The sequence below is a fragment of the Schistocerca piceifrons genome, chromosome 4 (assembly GCF_021461385.2).
Source record: "Schistocerca piceifrons isolate TAMUIC-IGC-003096 chromosome 4, iqSchPice1.1, whole genome shotgun sequence".
Lineage (NCBI taxonomy): Eukaryota > Metazoa > Arthropoda > Insecta > Orthoptera > Acrididae > Schistocerca > Schistocerca piceifrons.
Window position 1 is genome coordinate 203,678,593 of NC_060141.1, and position 21,995 is coordinate 203,700,587.

At 40.2% G+C, this 21,995-nt stretch overlaps 1 protein-coding gene across 1 annotated transcript in view; it reads left to right on the forward strand.

Annotated features, from left to right (window-relative positions):
- Nucleotides 1-778: 778 nt before the first annotated feature.
- The window catches only part of LOC124795731, a 745,624-nt gene continuing 724,407 nt past the window's right edge, over nt 779-21,995 (forward strand). Inside the window, exon 1 of the mRNA XM_047259814.1 lies at nt 779-865. Coding sequence (XP_047115770.1) covers nt 779-865 — 87 coding nt within the window. The remainder of the gene's footprint in view (nt 866-21,995) is intronic.

Genomic DNA, 21,995 nt, shown 5'->3' on the forward strand with positions numbered 1-21,995 from the left:
GGTCCCCACAACCATTCTCTTCTAGGTGCTTTCCTTGCACTCTCTAGCATTAAGCTGCATATCACATTCAGTGTCAGACATTTATGAGTATAGAAATTAGTTTATCCTTTCCTCATTCTCCTTTTTGCATCTCGCAAGAGAGAGAAATACTGAAGTGCGTAGTATATGTGCTTCTCTGCTTTCATGAACTTGTGAACTGAAATGTATTATTAGATTGAACAACGTGTAAACAGATTTATAAGGGTTTTGGACAATGCACCGAAAACAGTGTTGTACAGTGATCCACAATAGTGCTCGAAAAGCGTCGTCGTGGGCCCGGTACCCGAACGTTCGGCAAAGGGGTGAGCTGAGGGAGTGAATAAATGTACGGCCATCTGATGTGCAGCACGAGGTCGGAGACATTCCCCGAGCGGCCAGCGTAACGTAATCCCCGCCCATGACAGCTCTCACTGTCGGTGAGAGAGCGTGACAAACACAAGCACGAGATCCATTGACAGATGCAGGTCCGGCTCATGGAAGGGGACTGAATTGACGCATTGAATGCCCACGCAGCGGACCGACCAAGATACGCCTAGCAACCAAGTTGGTTTGCACGGCTAGTAGCGCACCGCACGGGAGATGCATACATCGTCATACGGTGCAGACGACTGTAATCAGTGCAGTATGGGCCCCCTCTTCCACAATATATCGCCTTGAAAGAGCCGCCTAATGGCCGCCTAACGAGAATCTGTGTGGTTGAAAGCTGCATTGCTCCTAATGCTCTGCAGTGGGGGTGGACATGTCACAGCACGCCATCTCCAATCTGCTCTCCATCTCTCGTCACATTACACTCAAGACCCTGAGTGTGACAGATGTTGTTGTTAAGGTATGTGTTTGAAACTTTCTTATTACTGTCATGGTAGGCATTTTATAGTGCGACGACTAAAACACAATACAGTTTCAACTCATATAGATCTACACACATTTGCACAATCTGCAATACGTCTTAAATAATCAGCTCAACGTTTTCTCATTGCAACAAGACACTCTTCATTTGCATTTTATCTCTTTCTGTTTGTATGTAATTAATATGTTTATATGGCATATGTGGTAGGGATATGTTCAATGCAATACATTTTTCTTAGAAACACTTTGATTATTTTGATAGCTAAATATAACTCTATACTGGATATCTTTACCTCATTCCTACTAATAATTTCTTCTCAATTGCAGATAGTTTACACATAATTTAATGAACACTAGATTTTGGTCTTTTTCGTCTTGTAAACTCTACTTTCTTTTATACACGTAATGTTTAAATGAATCTTCTTTGTGCATATTCTCCACGAAATACACTGATATTCAATGTTTTTTTTTTCAATATCACCACGTTTGCTGTTATTATTATATGAAATTATCGATGCCATCCTTATCATACTATACATTCATTTTTGTAATAAACTGCTTGCCTATGTTCATCATAGTCTGTTCATCTTGAACTAGGTTCCTTTCGACCACTATGCGTTTTATTATGTTACGTTGTTCTACTTTTGTGATGTGTATGTCTGGATTTTTGCTTTGGGTCTACACATGTTTTTCGATTGCATGGCCATGATAGAATATTAGGTCAACTTTAATTGATTATACGCTAAGCATCGGTTATTCTGGTACACATGTTTGTGGGGTGTTTCCATTAGTCGGAGGTACAGCTGGATTGCGTGTTGGTCCCCATTTCTTTCTGTCGTGGACATCTGTGGTGTTAACTGTAAAGCCCTCAGTCGAATCTGGCACACTCACTTCAAATATTTTGGGCAACAATATGGTATCTAGTTCTCTAAATGTGTGTGATAAATTGAGTGAGTATGTCTAGTGTCCCAGAGGACGTCTCCATTTTGTCTGACTTAATTGTGGCTGGATAGAGGGTTGGCAATTCTCTACCTTTGTTTCTTAATTGAACCCTTCGGTTTCTTCAGGAATGTTGAGAAACTTTCGAGTTAGGTTTGATTGTTTTACTTGGTGTTGTGCCACACTGTCCCCATTTCTGAAGGGAGTCACACACGCCACATAAAAATCTAATGTAAGTGGGAGGCAATGCAAGGTGGTAGGCCCTCTGGTTTCTTCACGCACTCATTATGGGCCATCAAACCAGTCTATCTTGCATATCTGTAATTTGAATATGCACACATGTGAATAAATGTTATTTCGATATGGTATTGCATTGCCATGCCTTTTACAACGCCTGGGGGCAGTTTTCTCGCGAAAGCCTCTGATTTTAGGCAGCAGTGCTCCAGCTCAGCGCCACAGCTAAGCATTATCTGGGGTGTTTTGGGGAAATGGTCGCCAAACTCCATTGAGTAGCCGACAGAATTGTGGCATACGAAGCAGCCCAATCATATTCTTTCGGCACTCGTCGCCAAAACGCTTCACAAGCAAAGTCCCCATGAGGTCTGTGATAGTCTGCTTGACTGTTGTAGCAGCATACGTTCACAGTCTCTGTAAGGAATTTGTGGGAAGGAATGATATTGGCGTCTAGGATGCTGGAGTATGGTATCAGGAGTCCAGACGAATATGCTATAAGGCCATAATTGGGGAAAGCTTCGTTTTTTGACAATTATTGGCTGAATTCTGACAGTGGAGCGATCGTTCTCTGGGTGTGGAGCAGAGGATAATTTGAAGTTGGTTCCTTCGCTCCATAGGAGTCGGTGGCATACTTTGCCGCCCTTGGTGCAGAGTAATTTCATTTGTAGTTTCACTTATCGAACCACCTGGACAAAGGCTTAGTTTTTTCGAGCTTGTGCTTCGATCAGTGTCCAGGGTGAAGTCCATACCCATGCAGCAGTGCCGACCACGAGTAAGAGCCATCATCAGCACGCCACCTTGTACTGTACTGTCAGTGGGATATGCAGCTTCGTGCTGTAGGGTTTCAGTTCGTCTTTCAGTTGCCAAAAATCAGAACTGAGGCTACTCAGCGGAGGCATCTGTAAAACCACTTAGGTGATATCGTTGTACTGCATTCGATTACTGACTTGTTTATTAATAATATACATTTCCCCTGTACTCTTTGCTCCCTCTTCTCACAGTAGAGAAGCACACTAGATTCCTTTCAGTTTCATTTTCACTAGGTACTTGCCACCACCTCTATCAAGTGGATACTATTTACGTGTTTGGTTTACGTTAACATACATAACTGTTCCTTGTACAAACTCTTGATAAACTTTATGTACTATTTAAAGAAAATAAATGTAATTGGAAATTTTTAGGACGACATTTATCTGTTCAACAGCCACAGACACCATAATCCTTTCCTGTCATAATATTTGGAGGGGAACTTTGATCAGTTTATTTAATGAAGGAAGTATATGAGAGGCTAGCCACCTCAAGTAGGATATATCTCAGAGTCATCGTAATATCGGGTTACACATCTTATGCAGATTCGAGGTAAACCCACTTTGGTGTGATTTGCATAGCAATGTAGTTCTTGCCCTAACTTGCATATCTGTTAAAGAGTCCCACAACAGTAAACATATGATTAGTTTCAAACCTAATATTCCACGTATTGGTGAACAAATATAGCACATATTGGACCAATTTTTTTAAAAAAAAAACTCGTGAATGTTAATGACAATAGTTTTGGAATTAGACCTGAGGGTGATTATTATTTTGTTGGAAATGGAAGGGTTGCTTTTCATTATGACGAGTTAATTATTGGACACTAGTAACATTGGGAAATTAGGTTTACTGAAGTTATTAACAGGAAATCTCTTATTGGTAAAGATTATACTGAAAAGGACCTAAGTAACAGTAAATAAACAGCAATTAACATAACTGACTTCATGAAAAATACGATGCTGATACTACTGAAGAATGCCAAATAGGGGATAGAAATGGATGTGGAATGAGATAAAAAGTGATCAGTAAGTAAATAAAACAAACAGGCACAGGTTCTATTAAGAAGATTAATGAGAACAATGTTGGATTTATTTGGAGAAATGTTTTTAGGCATTTAACCGCCAGATTTATGGTTATTCATCGTTAAGGGATGCTGGTAACAGTAATTATTACTACGAATGTGGAGGAATAACAAAAATGTTAACAAGTATATTTAATGAATCTATTATCAGTAATCTGAAAGGAATATCATATTTAATTAAATTTAAATAATTTGTCACATGTATATTGTGAAGGATGCAAATTATGGAAACGGGTCAGTTAGACATCAATTTGTAAACAACTATTTGAAAGGGGTCAACCTGTTTATAATCTGTGTGACCCAGATATTTAACTTCAACATATTAGCGCATGGGGAAGTGTTTTTAACCCACTACATGAATCATGTAAACAACATTATATTGCGTATAGACACCTTAAATATGTAGAAAATAGATTAATAGCTGATAAAATATTTCAAACTTTAGCAACAGAGAGAATGCATAGCCCATTTGCTACTGCAGTTAGAGGTATAATGTATAATAAAAGAAAATTGGGAAACGGTATTTACAGTGTTACAGTTGTATGGGGATTATCAGTAATTGCTATAGTTTTATGTAATATAATATCCCTGCATGTGGTAAATGAAACCCAAAAACTATAAAAGTTGTTTTCTCTACAGATCATTTGAAATCAATTTATTTTTATTGTTGCATATTTAACTGAGTCACAGAAAAGAAAAAAAAGAGTCATATAAAAAATAGGTGGTAGCCTAACTACATAAAAGAAACTGTATCACGATTAAGTAAACAAAAAGGTGGATTTGTACCGTTAATACACCGAAGAGCGAACGAAACTGGTACTCCCCACCGAACACGCAGAATTGAGGCAAAACGACGTGGCATAGTCTCGACTAATGTCTGAAGTAATGCTGGAGGGATTTGACATCATGAATCTTGTAGGGCTGCCCATAAATCCTTAAGAGTACGAGGGAGGGGAGATCTCTTCTGAACAGCATGTTGCAAGGCATCCCAGATATGCTCAATAATGTTCATGTCTGGGGATATCTGTGGCGAGCGGAAGTGTTTAATGGAGCCAATGGTGGTGGTTTGGAGTCAATGGAGTGCACGCTATAGGGCGTCTGGCTCGGAACTGACGTTGAAGTAACCGATTTGTAGCAGCTCGTTGTCACTGTGGTACAAACTGCTTCTCAGATTGCTGCTACAGATGCAGTACGATGCGCCAGAGCCATACTTGGAACACGATGGTCTTCCTTCCCGGTAGGGCCGCCTGGCCGTCCGGAGTCCGGTCTTCTTGCGACCGTACAGTTTCGCGACCACCGCTGCCAGCAGTCAGGTACGGTTGCTACATCCGTGCCAGAAGGAACATGCAGCTTCTCGCAGCCGTTACTCGACGATGTTCAGACTCAGTGAGATGTTGATAATGGTGTCTTTGTCGACCGAAAGGCGTTCTTCACTAACATCAACTCACCACCTCCAATCTCAAAGGTAACTGACGCTCAAGAACGTTACAGCTTGCATGCAAAGTAAACATGATGCTTTTTCCCATAATGGTGCTACTAGCGTTACTCTTATGCCGCCGCGCGGTATTAGCCAAGCGGTCTAAGGCGTTGCCGTCATGGGCTGTGCAGCTGGTCCCGACGGAGGTTCGAGTCCTCCATCGGGTGTGTTTGTCCTTACGATAATTTAGGTTAAGTAGTGTGTAAGCTTAGGGACTGGTGACCTTAGCAGTTAAGCCCCATAAGATTGGGCTTATGCCGCTGGCTTGAAATGTGGATGGACGCCAGCTCTCAGATGTAGAAACACGCCTGACAACTTTCATTTATGTCGCACTCTCCTACTTTGTGTAACGGTTTTTTTCCCATCAGTTATGCTTTTCAGCCATGCCGGACTTTAAATTCTTTTACTATTGTGTGTTATATGATTTGAGTTTCATCGCTTTCGGAGTTACCCTGTTGTCTGTGATTTGTTTCATCTTTCTTCTGGACACATTCTAGGTTTTGTTGTTTGCTTGCGTGTGTGTAGTCAGGCGGGCTGGTGAATGTGGAAGATACTTGCTTCTTATTTCTTAGTACAAAACGGTGGAGCATCGTAGAAAGAAACGAAGATAAATCAGGCGAAAATGAGAAGAAAATCGACGCGAGAGGCAATCGTTATGATATAGATTATCTGCGGTTTTGCTGAATTATTTCATAACAATGCAGAAGTGATTTACTCAGAAGGAATGTGACAAATAACGTCCCAAGTTACCAACCTGTCTTCCACCTGAATTAGTCCTTCCCATGAACCAGACGTTTTTTCCCGGTAAATTTTTCAAATATTCCTGTTTAAAAAGGTAGCTTGTTGATTTCTTAGCTAAAACAAACGGTAGATAACACATTAAATATCCATAAATTTCTTATAGATTTCACTATTTACTATGATGATGACCACTTGGAATGGTGGTTGAAAAGATAGTTCATCGTTTAATATTAAGATGTGGTGTACAGCCCAAAAGAATTCTATGAAAACCGGCTGGTGCTATACCTATAAACGAGTACATACTTCAGTCGTCGATGAAATGAAAAGTGGATAATAGCAGTTTTTGTCAAGAAAACGTACGAGTTTCCACTGTGTATAGAGCGTCGTTTGTATCCGGCTATAGAGAGCTCTGTGTTTCAGTTCAGACGCAAGTGCTTCGACGCATTTGCATCGGAAAGGCCGTGGCACCTCGTGGGCGCATCGGCGCCGCAAAAGCAATATGAGGGCGCAGACAATTTACCGCGCGGAACAAAGCGAGGCATTCCGCGGGCGCGCTCGTCGCCACGTGAGCATCAGCGGCGGCCGTTGCCGCCAATGAAATTAATGCGTATAGCTGCTCAACAATTGCTTCAAATTGTTAATGAAATTCCCCTGTCCGGCCGACCCAATTACCCCGCCGTTACATTTATGTGTTGTCAGGTACGCAGAGCCGACAGCGTTCTCCTCAATAGTTTTCACTGCTGCTATTGCCGCTACGTGCCGCGGTTCAAGTGTTCTTTGTGAAACTGTTTCCACTGGAGAAGAACCTTTCAACGTTGCTTGCTTGTGATTGCATCACGCTGTCACATAATAGCACTGCGGAACTTCTATCGCGCAAAGAAAATTAATGCAGCATTTGACCGTCTTCGGCTTCTTGTACAGACACAATGTGCCGTGTATGCTACAGAGTGACGGTTTACCAGCACAGTCTGCAATATTTATATATACTACTATCTACCTATCTTCCGTACGTACGTAAATAAAGTTTCCTGCTGCGGTTTCTATCTGTTTCCTTTGGGGAAGTCTTAAGAACTCCTGTAGTGATTTTGGTACGGATTTCACTAATAGTCTGATTCAGGGGGAAGATTTGTGTATATAATTCTAAACGTTCCATGCAAATTGGCTGAACTACACTGTAAACTTTTTATCGCGAACTCGCTTAAGAAGAACTAGCGTTTAACACGAAAAAAATGTTGGACCCGGCAGGAGAACATTAGTTCATATGGGAAGCTCTAACGGTTAACATGGATTTTGGTTAAGGCGACTTACTAACTTCTTTTCAGTCCCTGCAATAATTAAATTTCATTGTAACACAAACATCCGATGTTACAATATTTTTAAGTGTCAATCTTTTTTCGAAATGAATCGAAGAAAGGTACCCATTGTTTACTCGTTCCGAACGTACTGTAGATGGGCAGCCACGAATATTACCGCAACAATCAGCGTGCTCTATACATTTAAATTAATTCAATCGAGTTAGAATACTGAATAAAATTTTATGAACGGTAGCACGCGGAACATGGAAAAGAGGAAAAAGCTTTAAATGTACAGGTAAAGGTTAAGATTCTAGATGAAGTGGATCGTGGTACAAAGAAAACAGCAGTTGGTGAACACTCTGGGGTTCGTAAACCTACTTTACACATGGTAATCAAGAATGGAGGAAAATCATTAATTCTGCTGCAACAGGTTCCAAAAACGTATCTATAGCGTTAAGTATCAAGACATCGAGATGTTACTACTAGAATTGTTCGTGTCTGCCTCTAACATACCTTTAAGTGTCCTTATGATTCATGATTCAGTCAAAAGCAAATGAGACTGCCAAAAATGTAGGCATCGAAAACTTCAGTTGTTCTGCTGCTTGGCTGTATCAGTTCCTAAAGAGACATTCAGTTTCATATGTACAGACTTATGGTGAAGCCAATAAAGTTGATGAAGGAAATGTGAAACAGCTGGTTGCATGAATTAGATCGAGTAAGGAAAAAACATGCCTCGTCTGATGTGTTCAATATGGACGAAACTGGACTTTTCTACAAACTGTTTCCAAATCGCTCCCTGGAGATGGCTCAAATGGTTCAAATGGCTCTGACCACTTTGGGACTTGACTTCTGAGGTCATCAGTCCTCTAGAGCGTAGAACTACTTCAACCTAACTAACGACATCACACACATCCATGCACGAGGCAGGATTCGAACCTGCGACCGTAGCGGTCGTGCAGTTCCAGACTGTAGCGCCTAGAACTGCTCGGACACCCCGCCCGGCTCCTTGGAGATGAAAGATGGTAAGTGTCAATGCGGAACATGTAGCAAACAGCGTGTAACTGTTGCCCTTGCATGTAATGCGGACGACATTGAGATGTTTCGTCCATGGGTTATCGGTTAGTCAAGAAACCGCGATGTTTTAAAAATATGAATATGTGCACTGCACCTTACTCTCATCATAAGAAAGCTTGAATTGACGGCACATCATTTCGCAAGTGGCTTCTTCGTTTCAGCAGTCGAATGGTTGCTCAAAACAAGCATGTTCTTTTTACATTGGACAGATTTACTGCTCATAACGTACAGAATCTGAGCCTAACCGACATAAAGCTTTATGTTTTTCCATCAAACGCGACAAGCCGCCTTCTGCCGTTGGACCAATGCATCATTTTTCAGGTGAAGAGAGCTAATTTGCAAGCGACTTGTACGAGCTGCAGTTCGCGCCGCTGAGAACAACGCAGCAACCCCAAATCGGAATCCGCGTAACGCAATAAAAGCTATCGTAGCAGTTCGGAACTCTGTGTCACCACATCATATATAGAAGTGCTTTAAAAGAGACTGGAGAAAGCAATGTTGAAGACGTCCACGAGTTAGACGATGCCACGTCACCTGATGAGTGGTCATCTCTGCAAGACGCTGCGAACCCTGGGATTAGTTCTGAGGAATTCATTAGTGCTGACGATGGTGTTGCAGTATGTGCTTCTGAAGAATCTGACGTGCGAAAAGCTATGACCGAGTCGCAAGAGGGGCTATCAGAAGAAAGTGAAGAGGAGAAGAATACAAATACCATTCCACATACCCGGCAGGAGATGTTTACAGCATTGGACATTTTAGAAAGACTTTCTTCGACACGTGACGTCACTGCTGAGTTACAGTCACAGTTGGTTGCGAAATTACAAAATATTTTCGTTCCCGTGACAGTCAGTGGACCATGCTTGCATTTTTTCCAAGAAAATAGTGTACGTTGTGAGTACTTGACTTTTACAGTCACTTTATAGTGTTATAAGTCAACAGTAATATAAGGTGATTGATACCGTAGTGAACAACGCATCACTGTACTACTCTACATGTACACAAATTAAAATCTGTGGTTTTCGCTTAACACGAAATTTTTAACACCAACTCTTGATTTTTCTGTCACTTCTGACTCCTGTTAACGATGTTATACTATGTGATGAATCAACACATTCAGCACTATGCCCGTATGCCATACGGTCGCGCATTTATCGGCCGCGTGGATGCCTCCCATATCCGGCACGGGTGAATTGTTTCCACTCGCTGAAATGTGTTTTCCCGCATGCTACACGTATGCCGGCTGTAGGTTAGCCATAGTAGTTCATATTTTATCCACTACACGCAGCGGGAGTCAATACAGTAGTGTGCCGTTACAGGACATAGCGTAGGAGCTTCAGACACCAGCTGTCGAAACTGTCAAAAAGGACAGAAAGCGTTTACCATCAAGCTGAAATAAAATAATTTTTTTCCTATTCTAATGTTCAAATGGATAAATATACGTGATGTACATTGCTTCTACGCAAACATTAAAGCAATAATTGAAATGGGTTCCGTACCTTCAGAAGGATGTTTTACAAGAAAAATAAAGCCAAAGATCTCCTAGATCTCATAGATTATATCATGAACAAGACTGGTGTACAGCGTGTCAATTAGCTCTACGCCCAATACGTTTTCGCTAGAAAAACAATGAATTGCTGAAAAAAACTTTTCTTCCATATGTTCCTGTTATCTATTGTGAATGGATGTCGCCACGCTAAAGGCATCTATAGTGGAACCTATAAAAATGTTAGCATGGGCTTGGTAGCTGCAGGAGGGGACATTCGATCACTGAAAGCAGCAGCCTAAATAGAAATTTTGGTCTCCGTTTTCCAGAAAAGGAACCATCCACTGGCAACAAAGTGAACGCCACGTGCTGCTGTAAAGTTTGCTCTGACAAAGGAAGGAGAGAGGCTGACAAATGGATAAGGAAAGTTGAATACTACGATTAGTTAGTAAATAATGTATAAATTACGTGTAATCATTTTTGCCGTAAAATATGAAATAAATGTGCACTTGTGAAGCTATTATTTGTTTTAATTTCTACTTCAAATCTTTGTGAGTAAACGCGAAAGTTTTCAGAGAGAGAGAGGGAACTTTCTCAGGTTTGTGACAAGGCTAATACTGATGAATATAAGCAAGTTTACCCTAATCTATAGATTATGGGGATTCAAATAATGCTAGATGTGTGAAAATGCTTGAATACTGTCTAATTGTTGCTTAAATTTGCTAGAGTATCGCAAGTTCAGCTATACAGTCAGAGAAGAGAGGTAGCAGTGTTGAAAGTGTTAAAGTTACACACCACTTCGAAAACTATGCCACTGACATAAACCGGTTTACGGTAAAGGTCCCTGGAATCAGTCGTACATGTTGTGGGCGTAAAGCTACATCACTGCAGTACTAGGATGGCGGGAGCAACTACTAACTTTGTAAGCGACCTGTGAAGCAGATAATATCATATTTTAAGGTGATAAGGACAGGTTTCTGGTACAGAGTTAGTATATAACTGATCTGAACGGTAGTGTAGAAGACGGTCACACAGAATGTAGCTCCCGCCATAGTGGCACTGAAAGCTGGTGACCTGCGGGTATTCACAGTTATATGAATGCTTAGTGTCCGCTCTTTCGGGCATACCCTAAATAACAGACATCACACATTCACATAAGTGTGGTTTCTGGCCGGCCAACAGCTTTCATATAATTGATTCGCCTCGATGGACAACGAATCCACCTTCTTCAGTGCGGGTGCACAAATACGTCCGACCTCCTGCGGGAATCTCAGAGTAATGACCGTGGAGGAAATGGACAGGGACTGAGGATAGGTGGCGCTCGTTGTGAACATGGGTCGAGAGCGTGGCGTGCCGAGGTAGTCCACGAAGGCGCGATGAGCACTGTCCGGCTAGCTCGGCAGTTAACGCAGCAGCCTGGTAACCAGGAGATCCCGGATTAGAATCCCAGTTCAGTACACATTTTCACTTGTCGCTGCTGACACCGCGCAACGTCCCGCTGCATGTGAAGTCACTAATTCCTTTCCTTTCCTTCCCCCCACCCTCCCTCCACAACCAGTGAGAAACGTCCCCTTAGAAAAATTTATGAATTACTGTGCTGGAAAACCTCTTACTTTATTTGCTTTTCAAACAACTAAGCAAAACTGAACGTACTCAGACATTACTCTCTTTACTTATTCTGATCATCACTAAACTGACACACAATATTTTTAGCTCAACGCAATCTGACTTTCAGAAATCCCTACAAAAGAATGGCCCTGACTAACAATAATCTATACCTTTCATGAATCACTTACCTCACAAAAATCTTCGTTACTCGAACTACTGCAATACAGCGAGCGCCACTACTGCCAGCTACATAAAGGATTCTAACTACTGAAGGGACTAACTACTGATAGGCGTAGTTAGCACATGAAAGATTTTGATAAAGAACAAACAATGTGTTTACCTTAATAGAGTTGAAAAGTCATTACATATAAGTTCATGACATCCAGTCTTACAAATTTACTGTCTCTGATGGACACACGTCCAGATCATCCGCTCTCAGAACTCCCCCATCTCTCTCCCCGCATCCACCACTACTGGCGGCTCACCTATGCGCTGTTAACATCCAGCTGCCCGACACTACAATAGCAAACAACAATGCAAACCAGCCACAGACTGCACACACCACAGCCAGTGATTTTCATACAGAGCGGTACGTGGCGTTACCAATAAGAAAACCTAAACAGCCTACTTACATAGCCCCATGCTCCCTATAAAAGAATTTACAAATTATTTTGGGCACTGGTCAATACATATTTTTTCAGATTTTTTCACAATTACAATAACAAAGAAATCAAATGCACACACTTATTGATACAATGTTGGTCAAAAACTAAAATTTTCTCACAGTCCATAAAGACAGTCCTGATCGTTCATCACAGTAAAATTTCAGTGTTTTTCTCGATATCTGAACAGTAAAAGGAAATGCACACGGAAGTAGTGGATTTCCATGCAGTCTCGAAGAAGTAGTGTTGTCCTTCCAACGGAACGACAGTGCTGGCTCTTGACATGCAGACAGGTAATGGGCCACAACAGAACAAACCCACAACAGAGTCAGTCGAAGTTTTGAAGAATATTGGTAAGTAGGTAATCACAGAGCAGACCCACTGTAGTCCTGGTAGAGATTATGGTAATGGTGGGCCACCAGAAGTGCAGACCCACTGCAGTCCTTGTAGAAATTATGGTATTGGTGCGCCATCAAAGGTGCAGACCCACTCCAGTCCTTGTAGAGACGGCCAGCAGCATTCTGTTGCGACTGTGCAGGTGCACAATCACCATCGAAGAGTCTTGTGCTATATAGCAAGTCCATAAACCACCACTTGTGCACTCACAAATTTTTTGGAATTATCCTTAGAACCAGCAATGCTGTTAACCAGTCCCTTGCTGAATTATCAACACATGTACAAACACTAACAGTCCCAACTTCTCAACTGTTGTGCATATACTATGACCAACAGAAACGTGTGCAGTGAAATGAAACTTAATTTGAATTCAAAATGGCTCTGAGCACTACGGGACTTAACTTCTAAGGTCATCAGTCCCCTAGAACTTAGAACTACTTAAACCTAACTAACCTAAGGACATTACACACATCCATGCCCGAGGCAGGATTCGAACCTGCGACCGTCGCGGTCGCACGGTTCCAGACTGTAGCGCCTTTAACCGCTTGGCCACCCCAGCCAGCTCTTAATTTGAAGAACTGGTGTCTATACAATTATAAATTTACGACATGAGAATACAATTACAAAGGTAAAAAATACATCACTAAAGAACATAACAATACAGATAACATTTGTAGTAACACGGGCTTTACAAAAGAATAGAAATAAACATGTACATCAGTGTTACAGGAATTAAGACATAAGTAAATGTATAAACGGTCAGAATAACTTTCGAAACATCAACACACGTGAGCATTAAAACAAAAGAGAATGAATAAAGTCTAAACATCTTTACAAAGTAAATAACATATTATAAATGCAAATTATATTTCAGGATAACAGTATTCCTCATCATAGTGAATGTAGCTGAGAATTAGAAAAATTCTACAACATAAGTCTTATCAGATAAACACATAAAGACAGGAAGAACACAAATACACAAGGTACACATATACGTAGTAGAATAACACAAAAGGACAGGACAGGGTTTGTTTTCAGTGTGACGTTTGGTACCGCAGTCCAACCAAAAACTTCATTCCATAGATCTTTCCTCTTATTTCAACATTTGTTTCCACCAAAAAAATCCTATCCAAGCATGCTTTCTCTATTTATATGTTCACATATTTCTTACTTCATTATTTATTTTCCATTATCTTACCTCATCATTTATTTCCAAGAAAATCCTATCTAAACCTGTTATCCCTAAACCCTACTTTTTTGTTCATATCCTCTTTCAAAATACTTTTTTTGGTCAAACCATTTCCTTATAGCTTCTCAATGCATTTCTTCCAATTCATCACAACTCGTTCTCTTATATGCCATACCGCATGTTAAGCTAACTTAAATCTACTGAGCTCAGATGCATAAACTAAGGGATGAGGCAATGCAGCAGCGTATAACAAATTAACATGAACAGCAATGACAAAATGCAAATTGGCAAAGCAAGCAGCAGTAAATCAAAATTAGCAAAGCAAATGCAATATTACAACTAATATATGTGCAGCAAACAAGAAAAATTAATCAGTAGTAAAACTGGCTTAACAGAGTAATACAAAGTGACATTCAGTAACACTATGCCTGGCAAACAGCAGCAGCAAATGCAATAACTTATACCTAAATACGACATAGCTCAAGCAGAAAAAATAGTACACTAAAGACAACAATGCAGATAAGGGAAACGTCTGTTCACATCTTAGGGTCTATGTCATTAAAGTGGTGCACCACAACAAGTTATTCTACCAAAAAAATTACCAAGTAGTTAAAAAGAAAATTATGTATGCGGTTACTGTTATTAGTCCCTTCTTATTGTTCTTTCCTTTCCAAGTGCTCCTTTTTCGAAGAATGTGGATCATAAAATTATTATTTAACAGATCTGTTGACAGAAAGATTTCACATTAGCAAATGCATTTAATTTTATTTTATAAAACCAATGCTGCAACACAGCTGGAAAACAGATATCAAATGAAATAAACAACTATGTAAAGCAAACCATAAAAACATCATTCAATAGCTATGTGGCATTTCATAAGTCAGTAGAAGTTCTCTCAACTCTCGTAGAAAGTCATAATCAGGTTTACAGAAGTAAGAATATTTCCCATCAATTCATAAGCATTTCAATAAGTAGCACCAAGTACGAGCTCCACAGTATATTCATATGTTTCCAAGTAATGAGCTTGTCGTATTTTCGATGCTTACTACAACGGAACGTCAATAGCGAGGTTAATGACCTCTTTTTTCTCCACCTAATGGCTTTTTCTCCAGGTAGCTGGCGCAGCTGGACGCCTACAATGCATTATGTCAAGGTCACTTAGCTTTCTTACCGAAATATTTACGACAGCAGTTTGCACTACAGTGACAGTCTTATATAAAAAATTTCACAGGTCGAGAATTTGCATTACCAATGTGTAGAATCAAAAACCTATAAATATAACAGTGTCCAAAAAATTTTCGTCGGCATTGCAATACATTCACGCATTTACACACATTTCATAACTCTTAAAGTATGATTCTTTTTTTCCAACATCCTTTTTCACAAACCAGAGTCCCTAACCACTGCTCACTATTCCTTACCTTATTACACATATACATATTTGTCGACACTTCTTCAATATTTCATCATAATAAATACATAGCATAATCAAATTCCTCATATAGCATCAGCTTATTGATCATAAACATACCTCAGCAGCATAATACACATCATCGTTGTAATAATAATATCATAACACCTCAGTCAAATGTCAAAAATGTTGTAGCTTTCTGCAATAATTTCAAAACTGTAAAAAAAATTCTCTGCTCATTTCAATAGTGTCATCTACCTCAAATGTACTTTAAAAATCATGATCCCATACCAAATACATCATTCAAAGCTCTCATAGTATCACAATGGTTCTGAAAAAATATGAACAGTTCACAAAGTACAGACAAAATACAATTTCATAAGTGTGAAGTTATCCAACTGTGTAACTGCGAAAACATCTGTCACTGATGTAGTAAAAAAATGTTTGTTTCTCTGTTAAATAATCAGATAGCTGTGTAATTATGTGTTAGAGAAATATGGTACCGATGTGTAAAGTTGTATAAGCAAATACCATATTAGCTAGGGCTCCTTGTGCTTGCTACACACATGGTACACAAAGTAAGCTTGTAACCCCCTGAGGATTGATGTAATTATACCCTCAGGTGTTACAGATTACAGAAATGGAATGAAATGTATCACGGAAAACTTTCTTTGTAATTCAAGCATCTTTAAAAATAAGTGTTTTAAGTACAAAATTAATCACTCAAATACGTGTGCTGCCGCGCTAAATTGTGCGTCTTGTTGTAACATAATCTCTGTCATTACTTGAGGGTAAAAAATGTGACAAGTGTCGTAATTATCGTCGTCTGTAAGCAAAGTTCGTGGAAGTCAATGTATTTACCTCATAATAAACAAAAGCGAAATGCTAAGTCTATAGATATCGTAGTTATTACGTACAGTACCATCATCAAGAAAGTACTGTAATGTAATGTATTGTTGTGCTACGGAAGAGGCGGTCTCATTGTAGCTATACCACAAAAGTTGCTACTAAAACATGTTTTACTTTCCAGAATAATACCGAAAAACTGTGCAGATATAAGACAGATACACCGTAAAAGCAACAATGTAAATTGTGTCACACATTAGTAGTGTCGTGATATAATCGTGTAGCTGTCAAAGAAACCAAGTGCTAAGACACCTTTAATTTCACAGAATGTACCTCAAATAAAGAATATCTTTTCAAGTAAACCAAAATGTTGCATTAAAATCTCATTAGCAGTGTAAGTTCTAAGTATGTAAGCCTTATATTCGTTACGTAGTCATGCAACTGACAAGCAAGAATGTACAAGTAACAACACTGTGTCGTCTGTTCACTATAACAATGCATTCACTTCGTTCTAGACTGGATAGTTAACTTTAAAACATTGTTGCATGTTAACAGTTTCTAAGTGTGATGAAGAGTACTAGTATTGTGAAGTGAAAAATTTTATATCAAAGACTAAGTTAAAAAGCAGATCATCTCTCAATAAACGGTTTTACATGTGGAATGTGGTGCAATCCTTTACTCTTCATAATACTCAGAGTTTCAACTTGAACGCAATTATCATGTGATATAAGATTACTGGAATTTTTCTCAAGGTTAGAGTCTATGTTATTTTCCTCTGAGTCAGCTGGCGCACGTGGCTGCCTGCGGTGCGAGTCATAGTCTGTCTCTTTGTTGGCATATGTCGTTATTGGGATTTGGAGATCTAACTTCTACAAATTCACCTTGCCAAGAGGGCCCTGCCCTGTTTGAATCCCGCCAGTTCTGATGAAATTCAGGTCTGTTGTATTGTCGATAGTTTACATAGTTTCTCTTTTGTCGGTCATGTGGTGGAGAATTTCTCCCAGACGCGTAACTGCACGGTGGACCGTTGCGTCTGAAGTTATTCTGTCTCCCTTGATAATAATTATTTTGGTTCCCATATTGTCTGTTTCTCTGATTGTCTCTGTGATAATCATTACCGCGGAGAGGTGATCTTTCCCTGTAATTATTACTACTCTGCCAACGGTTGTCATACGGGTGGTGTCTGTTTTGGTCACGATTCACGTTGTAAGAATAGCCTTGTCGTGTCCAGTTATTATTTCTTTCATCGCGGAATTGTGATGGATGTGACCTGTAAATGTTGTGTTCCTGTTTTCACGTCCCGCGATTGTCAGTGTCAATTTCCAATTCTTGTAACAGTCCCTGAAAAGCTTCAATGTCGTCTTTGCAACGTCCTGCCAAAATAATTTGTCGTAAATATTTGATTAAGCAAATGTGGATAAGTTCTGAGGGGCTGTATGGGTTTGAAAGATACTGATTCTTATGTAACATGTCTTCGAAATATTTGACAAGACTGGAAAATTCAGATTGTTCGAAATGTTTCATCATTATGATGCTATGTTTTACTCGCTCTTGTGTAGCTTGAGACCAATATACTGAGAGGAAGGCATGATAAAATTTTCCTTCACTGTGACAATCGTGAATGACCGATCGCATTCTTACAGTTGGGTCATTCTCTAAGTAGCCACACATAAATTCTAACCTATGCTCCAGTGACCACTTGGGAGGAAAACAATGAGAGAATTGATGGAGCCATGCTTGTGGATGAATGTCGTTGCCAGAATTCTTAAATGTTTGGAATTTACGTGTAGTAATGAACAGCTTATAGTCAAAATCATCATGTTGGCGAGTCACATATCGGTCAATGTTACTTCATTTCGGCGGTTCCATCTCAAAATTCGGTGTACCTTGCCAGTTTCTTTCATAATTCCCGAAGTGCCTTGTGTTATTATTCTGTCGCTGGTCCGTATTTCTATGTCCCTCTTCCCGTGTTGGAGCGCAAGTGTCCTCTGAGATATGTAATTCTCGCATTAATTGTGCCAACTGATCTTGTACTTCCAGGATTTCTCTTTAGTGTTGCGTATTAATTCTAATTTTTTGAACTTCCTAAGTTGTTCGTATTCTTCTTTGTCATTGAAGGCTACGGGTCTTGTGTCATTCAGATTATCATCTACCTTTGTAGATAAGTAAGTGAACTGATCCGAAAGTTCGGCTACTTTCTCCGATAGTGAACTGATTTCCTCAGTGTGTTTTTCTGAACCAAGTTTCAGAGTATCCAGTTGTGTTGAAATCGTATCCACTGTGTCCTTTAAGATTTCCTGAGTTTTTGCAAGTTGCGTAGCTGAATCGGTAGATGCAACTCAGTCAATTTTAGCTTGCAGGGTGTCGTGATTTTCATTTTCAGTTCTTTTATGGCTGTTTCGTGATTGTGCAATGCATTTTCATGACGCGAGAAAATAGGTTGAAAATGGTCACAAATTTGTGTTTTTACGTCATAACAGACTTTTTGACATTTAGATTCGAATTTAAGCAACTCAGCAGTTACAACTTCACGTGTTTGTTCAAGCGTGGTGTCTAACTTTTGAAGCTGTTGCTGTGTTTGTCTCTGATTTTCATCCATTGCGTCTAACGTTTGAAGCTTTTGTCCCATTTGTTGCACTAATTGTAATAACAGTGCACTGGTGTCTGAAACATGTTCCACAGTGCTTTTCGGCCGTGAATTTGCACCGGCAACATTCACATTTTGACAAGCAGAAAATGTGTCTTGACTGATTTGAGAAAACGGTGAGGACCCAAAGCCTGAATCTACAGTATTTGCGAGATTGTGTCCTGTCATTTCGGATTCCTCAGGCGAGCTGTTGCCGATCGATCGATCGATAATGCTTCCCTATCACTAATTGTTTTACTGTCCACACGATTATTTGCAGCCCGCTCCATTTCCATATGCACAATTACCAAATTACTTTATTTAACATTACTTAATTCGTTACCCGGTGGCGCTAACACACCTCTTTCGTCCTCACTGTCATTTCTCAGTTTACTTTGGAGCCTAGTATGACGTTTTTCACACGCCATTATTGTCACAATATTTCACACGATAACACAGAAAAGCACAATTTGAAGAGCAAAAATAAGAAAACACATTAACATAGCACTGAAAATAATATCTAGTTAATCACAAGTGCAGCTGCGAAATATTTGGTGCAAATATACATGCATGCCAGAACTGTTTTACTGTACAACAATGAAAACCTACAACTACATAGGAAATTCTCTCTATAATTACGCGCTAGCAATAAACATTAGCTACACTAATTACACAAACTACAAGAAAAAATCAGAAAATTCCAGTGAGATATCCTCGGCTAAAGGTCGACATCTGAAACATCCCTTTAGAAAAATTATAAATGAATTACTGTGCTGATAAACCTCTTACATTATTTGCTTTTCAAACAGCTGAGCAAAACTGAACCTACTCAGACATTACTCTCTTTACTTATTCTGATCATCACTAAACTGACACACAATATTTTTAGCGCAACGCAATCTGACTTTCAAAAATCCCTACAAAAGAGTGGCCCTGACTAACAATAATCTATACCTTTCATCAATCACTTACCTCACAAATATCTTCGTTACTCGAACTACTGCAATACAGCGAGCGCCACTACTGCCAGCTAAATAAAAGTTTCTAGCTACCGAAGGGACTAGCTACTGGTAGGCGCAGTTAGCAAACGAAAGAGTTTGATAAAGAACAAACAATGTATTTACCTTAATAGTGTTCAAATGTCATTATATATATATATATATATATATATATATATATATATATATATATATCAGTTCATGACATCCAGTCTTACAAATTTACTGTTTGAGATGGACACACGTCGAGGTCATATGCTCTCAAAACTCCGCCATCTCTCCCCACATCCACCACTGCTGGCGGCTCACCTCCAACTGTGCAACGCTACGCGCTGTTAACATACAGCTGCCCAACACTACAATAACAAACAACAATGCAAACCAGCCACAGACTGCACACAGCACAGCCAGTGATATTCATACAGAGCGCCACGGTGCGTTACCAATAAAAAACCTAAACAGCCTAACTACAAGTTTATATTTAGAGTAGCCACAGCTCGCGCTAAACTGTTGCTCTATCCTACCACATGGGCAGCGAGGTGGCTCGTTACGCCCATCATTGCCACGAAATGCCACCCTAAAATTAACAATCGAACAGGTAACACTTCTGCCTCCTGAGAACTTTTCAAGCTTGTGCGGCTTAAATCGCTTAAGTTATGTGGAAGTGATGATATTCCTCTACCTAACTCCTAACGTTGTTTTCTTGAATTGCAATGACGACCATGCACAGTGCCCTTCCACGCCCCCCCCCCCTTCACCCCCTGCCAAAAAAAAGAGAAAGTTAGAAAGTTATTTAGCGTTAGTCGTGCAGTCCTGGGTTGGGTCGACACTACTTTGTCGTGTACGTTGTCGTGTACGTGTAACTGTGCTGCAGCATGCACTCAGATGTGTGAAGCACTTTAAGTCGAACTCTGAAGATATAATTCTCTAAGAGAGTTCTGTCCAACCTTCATTAGTCACACAAAATTTTTAATCGAAAGCTCTATCTTCGGTTCTCTTACGTATAGGAAATCTCTTTTTAAAGCCCCCTGTGGAATAGAGGTATAAAAACTGTATCTTCAGTCTAGTTCTGTCAAACCCGCCATTTTTACTCTTGCGAGCAAGACAATGTAGCTTGTGTAGACAGTTCAGTCTGTCAACATGCCTCGCAGGTTCGCTTCAAGCTGAGACCAAGTGCGCATTTATCGGGAGATGTCTTCCACAATCGTGTACATCACTAGGAAGTCATCCAGAGATTCAGCTTGTAAAACAATAAACTGGTAGCCAAGATCGCAGGAATTTCTTTTATTCCATGATTATCGGTTTCGGCGAAACTTAAGCCGCTATCATCGAATCTAGGGAGGACAGAAAACACTATAAAAGTGGGCTTGGATTCCACTTATATAACATGTATACATATAAATTTCGCTACATACTTTGGGCCACATAAGGGTTACAACATCAAGGCAAACAATGGTGATATTAATAGTGGCCTATAACACGCAGACCTTACAAAATTGTCGTAAGTAGCACATAGGCGTCCAAGAGAGGTGACACTATAAATGTTGAGTGTCTCCATCACATACAAGCGCAAGCTACGTACTACCGCAACTCCGGCTCTGTTCTTACACTATAGGCCGCGTCGCGAGATGGCGCTATCAAGAGAGGCGCCAATGAATGTCACAGCTCGCGTCATAAGTGTCTCTACGTGTTTGGTGACACTACGCCATTAGGGCTTGTACATAATTCTAGAGATTACTGTATCACGTAAACATATACAAAACCTATGAAATCTGCAGTGTTTTCAGCCCTCCCTAGACCCGATAATGGCGGCTTTAGTTTCGTCGAAACCGGTAATCATGGAATAAAAAGAATTCCTGCGATCTTGGCTACCAGTTTATTGTTTTACAAGTAACTAGATCGCTCCGACATGAGCACAATGTGCTCCCTACAAAAGAGATTCATCTGTTGCCGTGAGACACAAGACACTGAAGGTCGACAGCACACTGCCCACTCAGCACCTGTTGGACACTGCTGTCTATGACTTACAGATCGTAGCTACCCCAAAGAGAACGCAACAGAAGTGAGCACTTCCTTTTCGGAGGTAACTGACAGAGCTGTGTTACCCCAGACAGTACGTAACTCTCTCCACTTGTCCATCACGACCAACAGCACAGCACTGACATGGCAACCTAATAAGCAGGTTCCCAGCTTGTTACAATGCTGTGGTGGAGCAACACGCTGTTTACTGTTGCATAGCA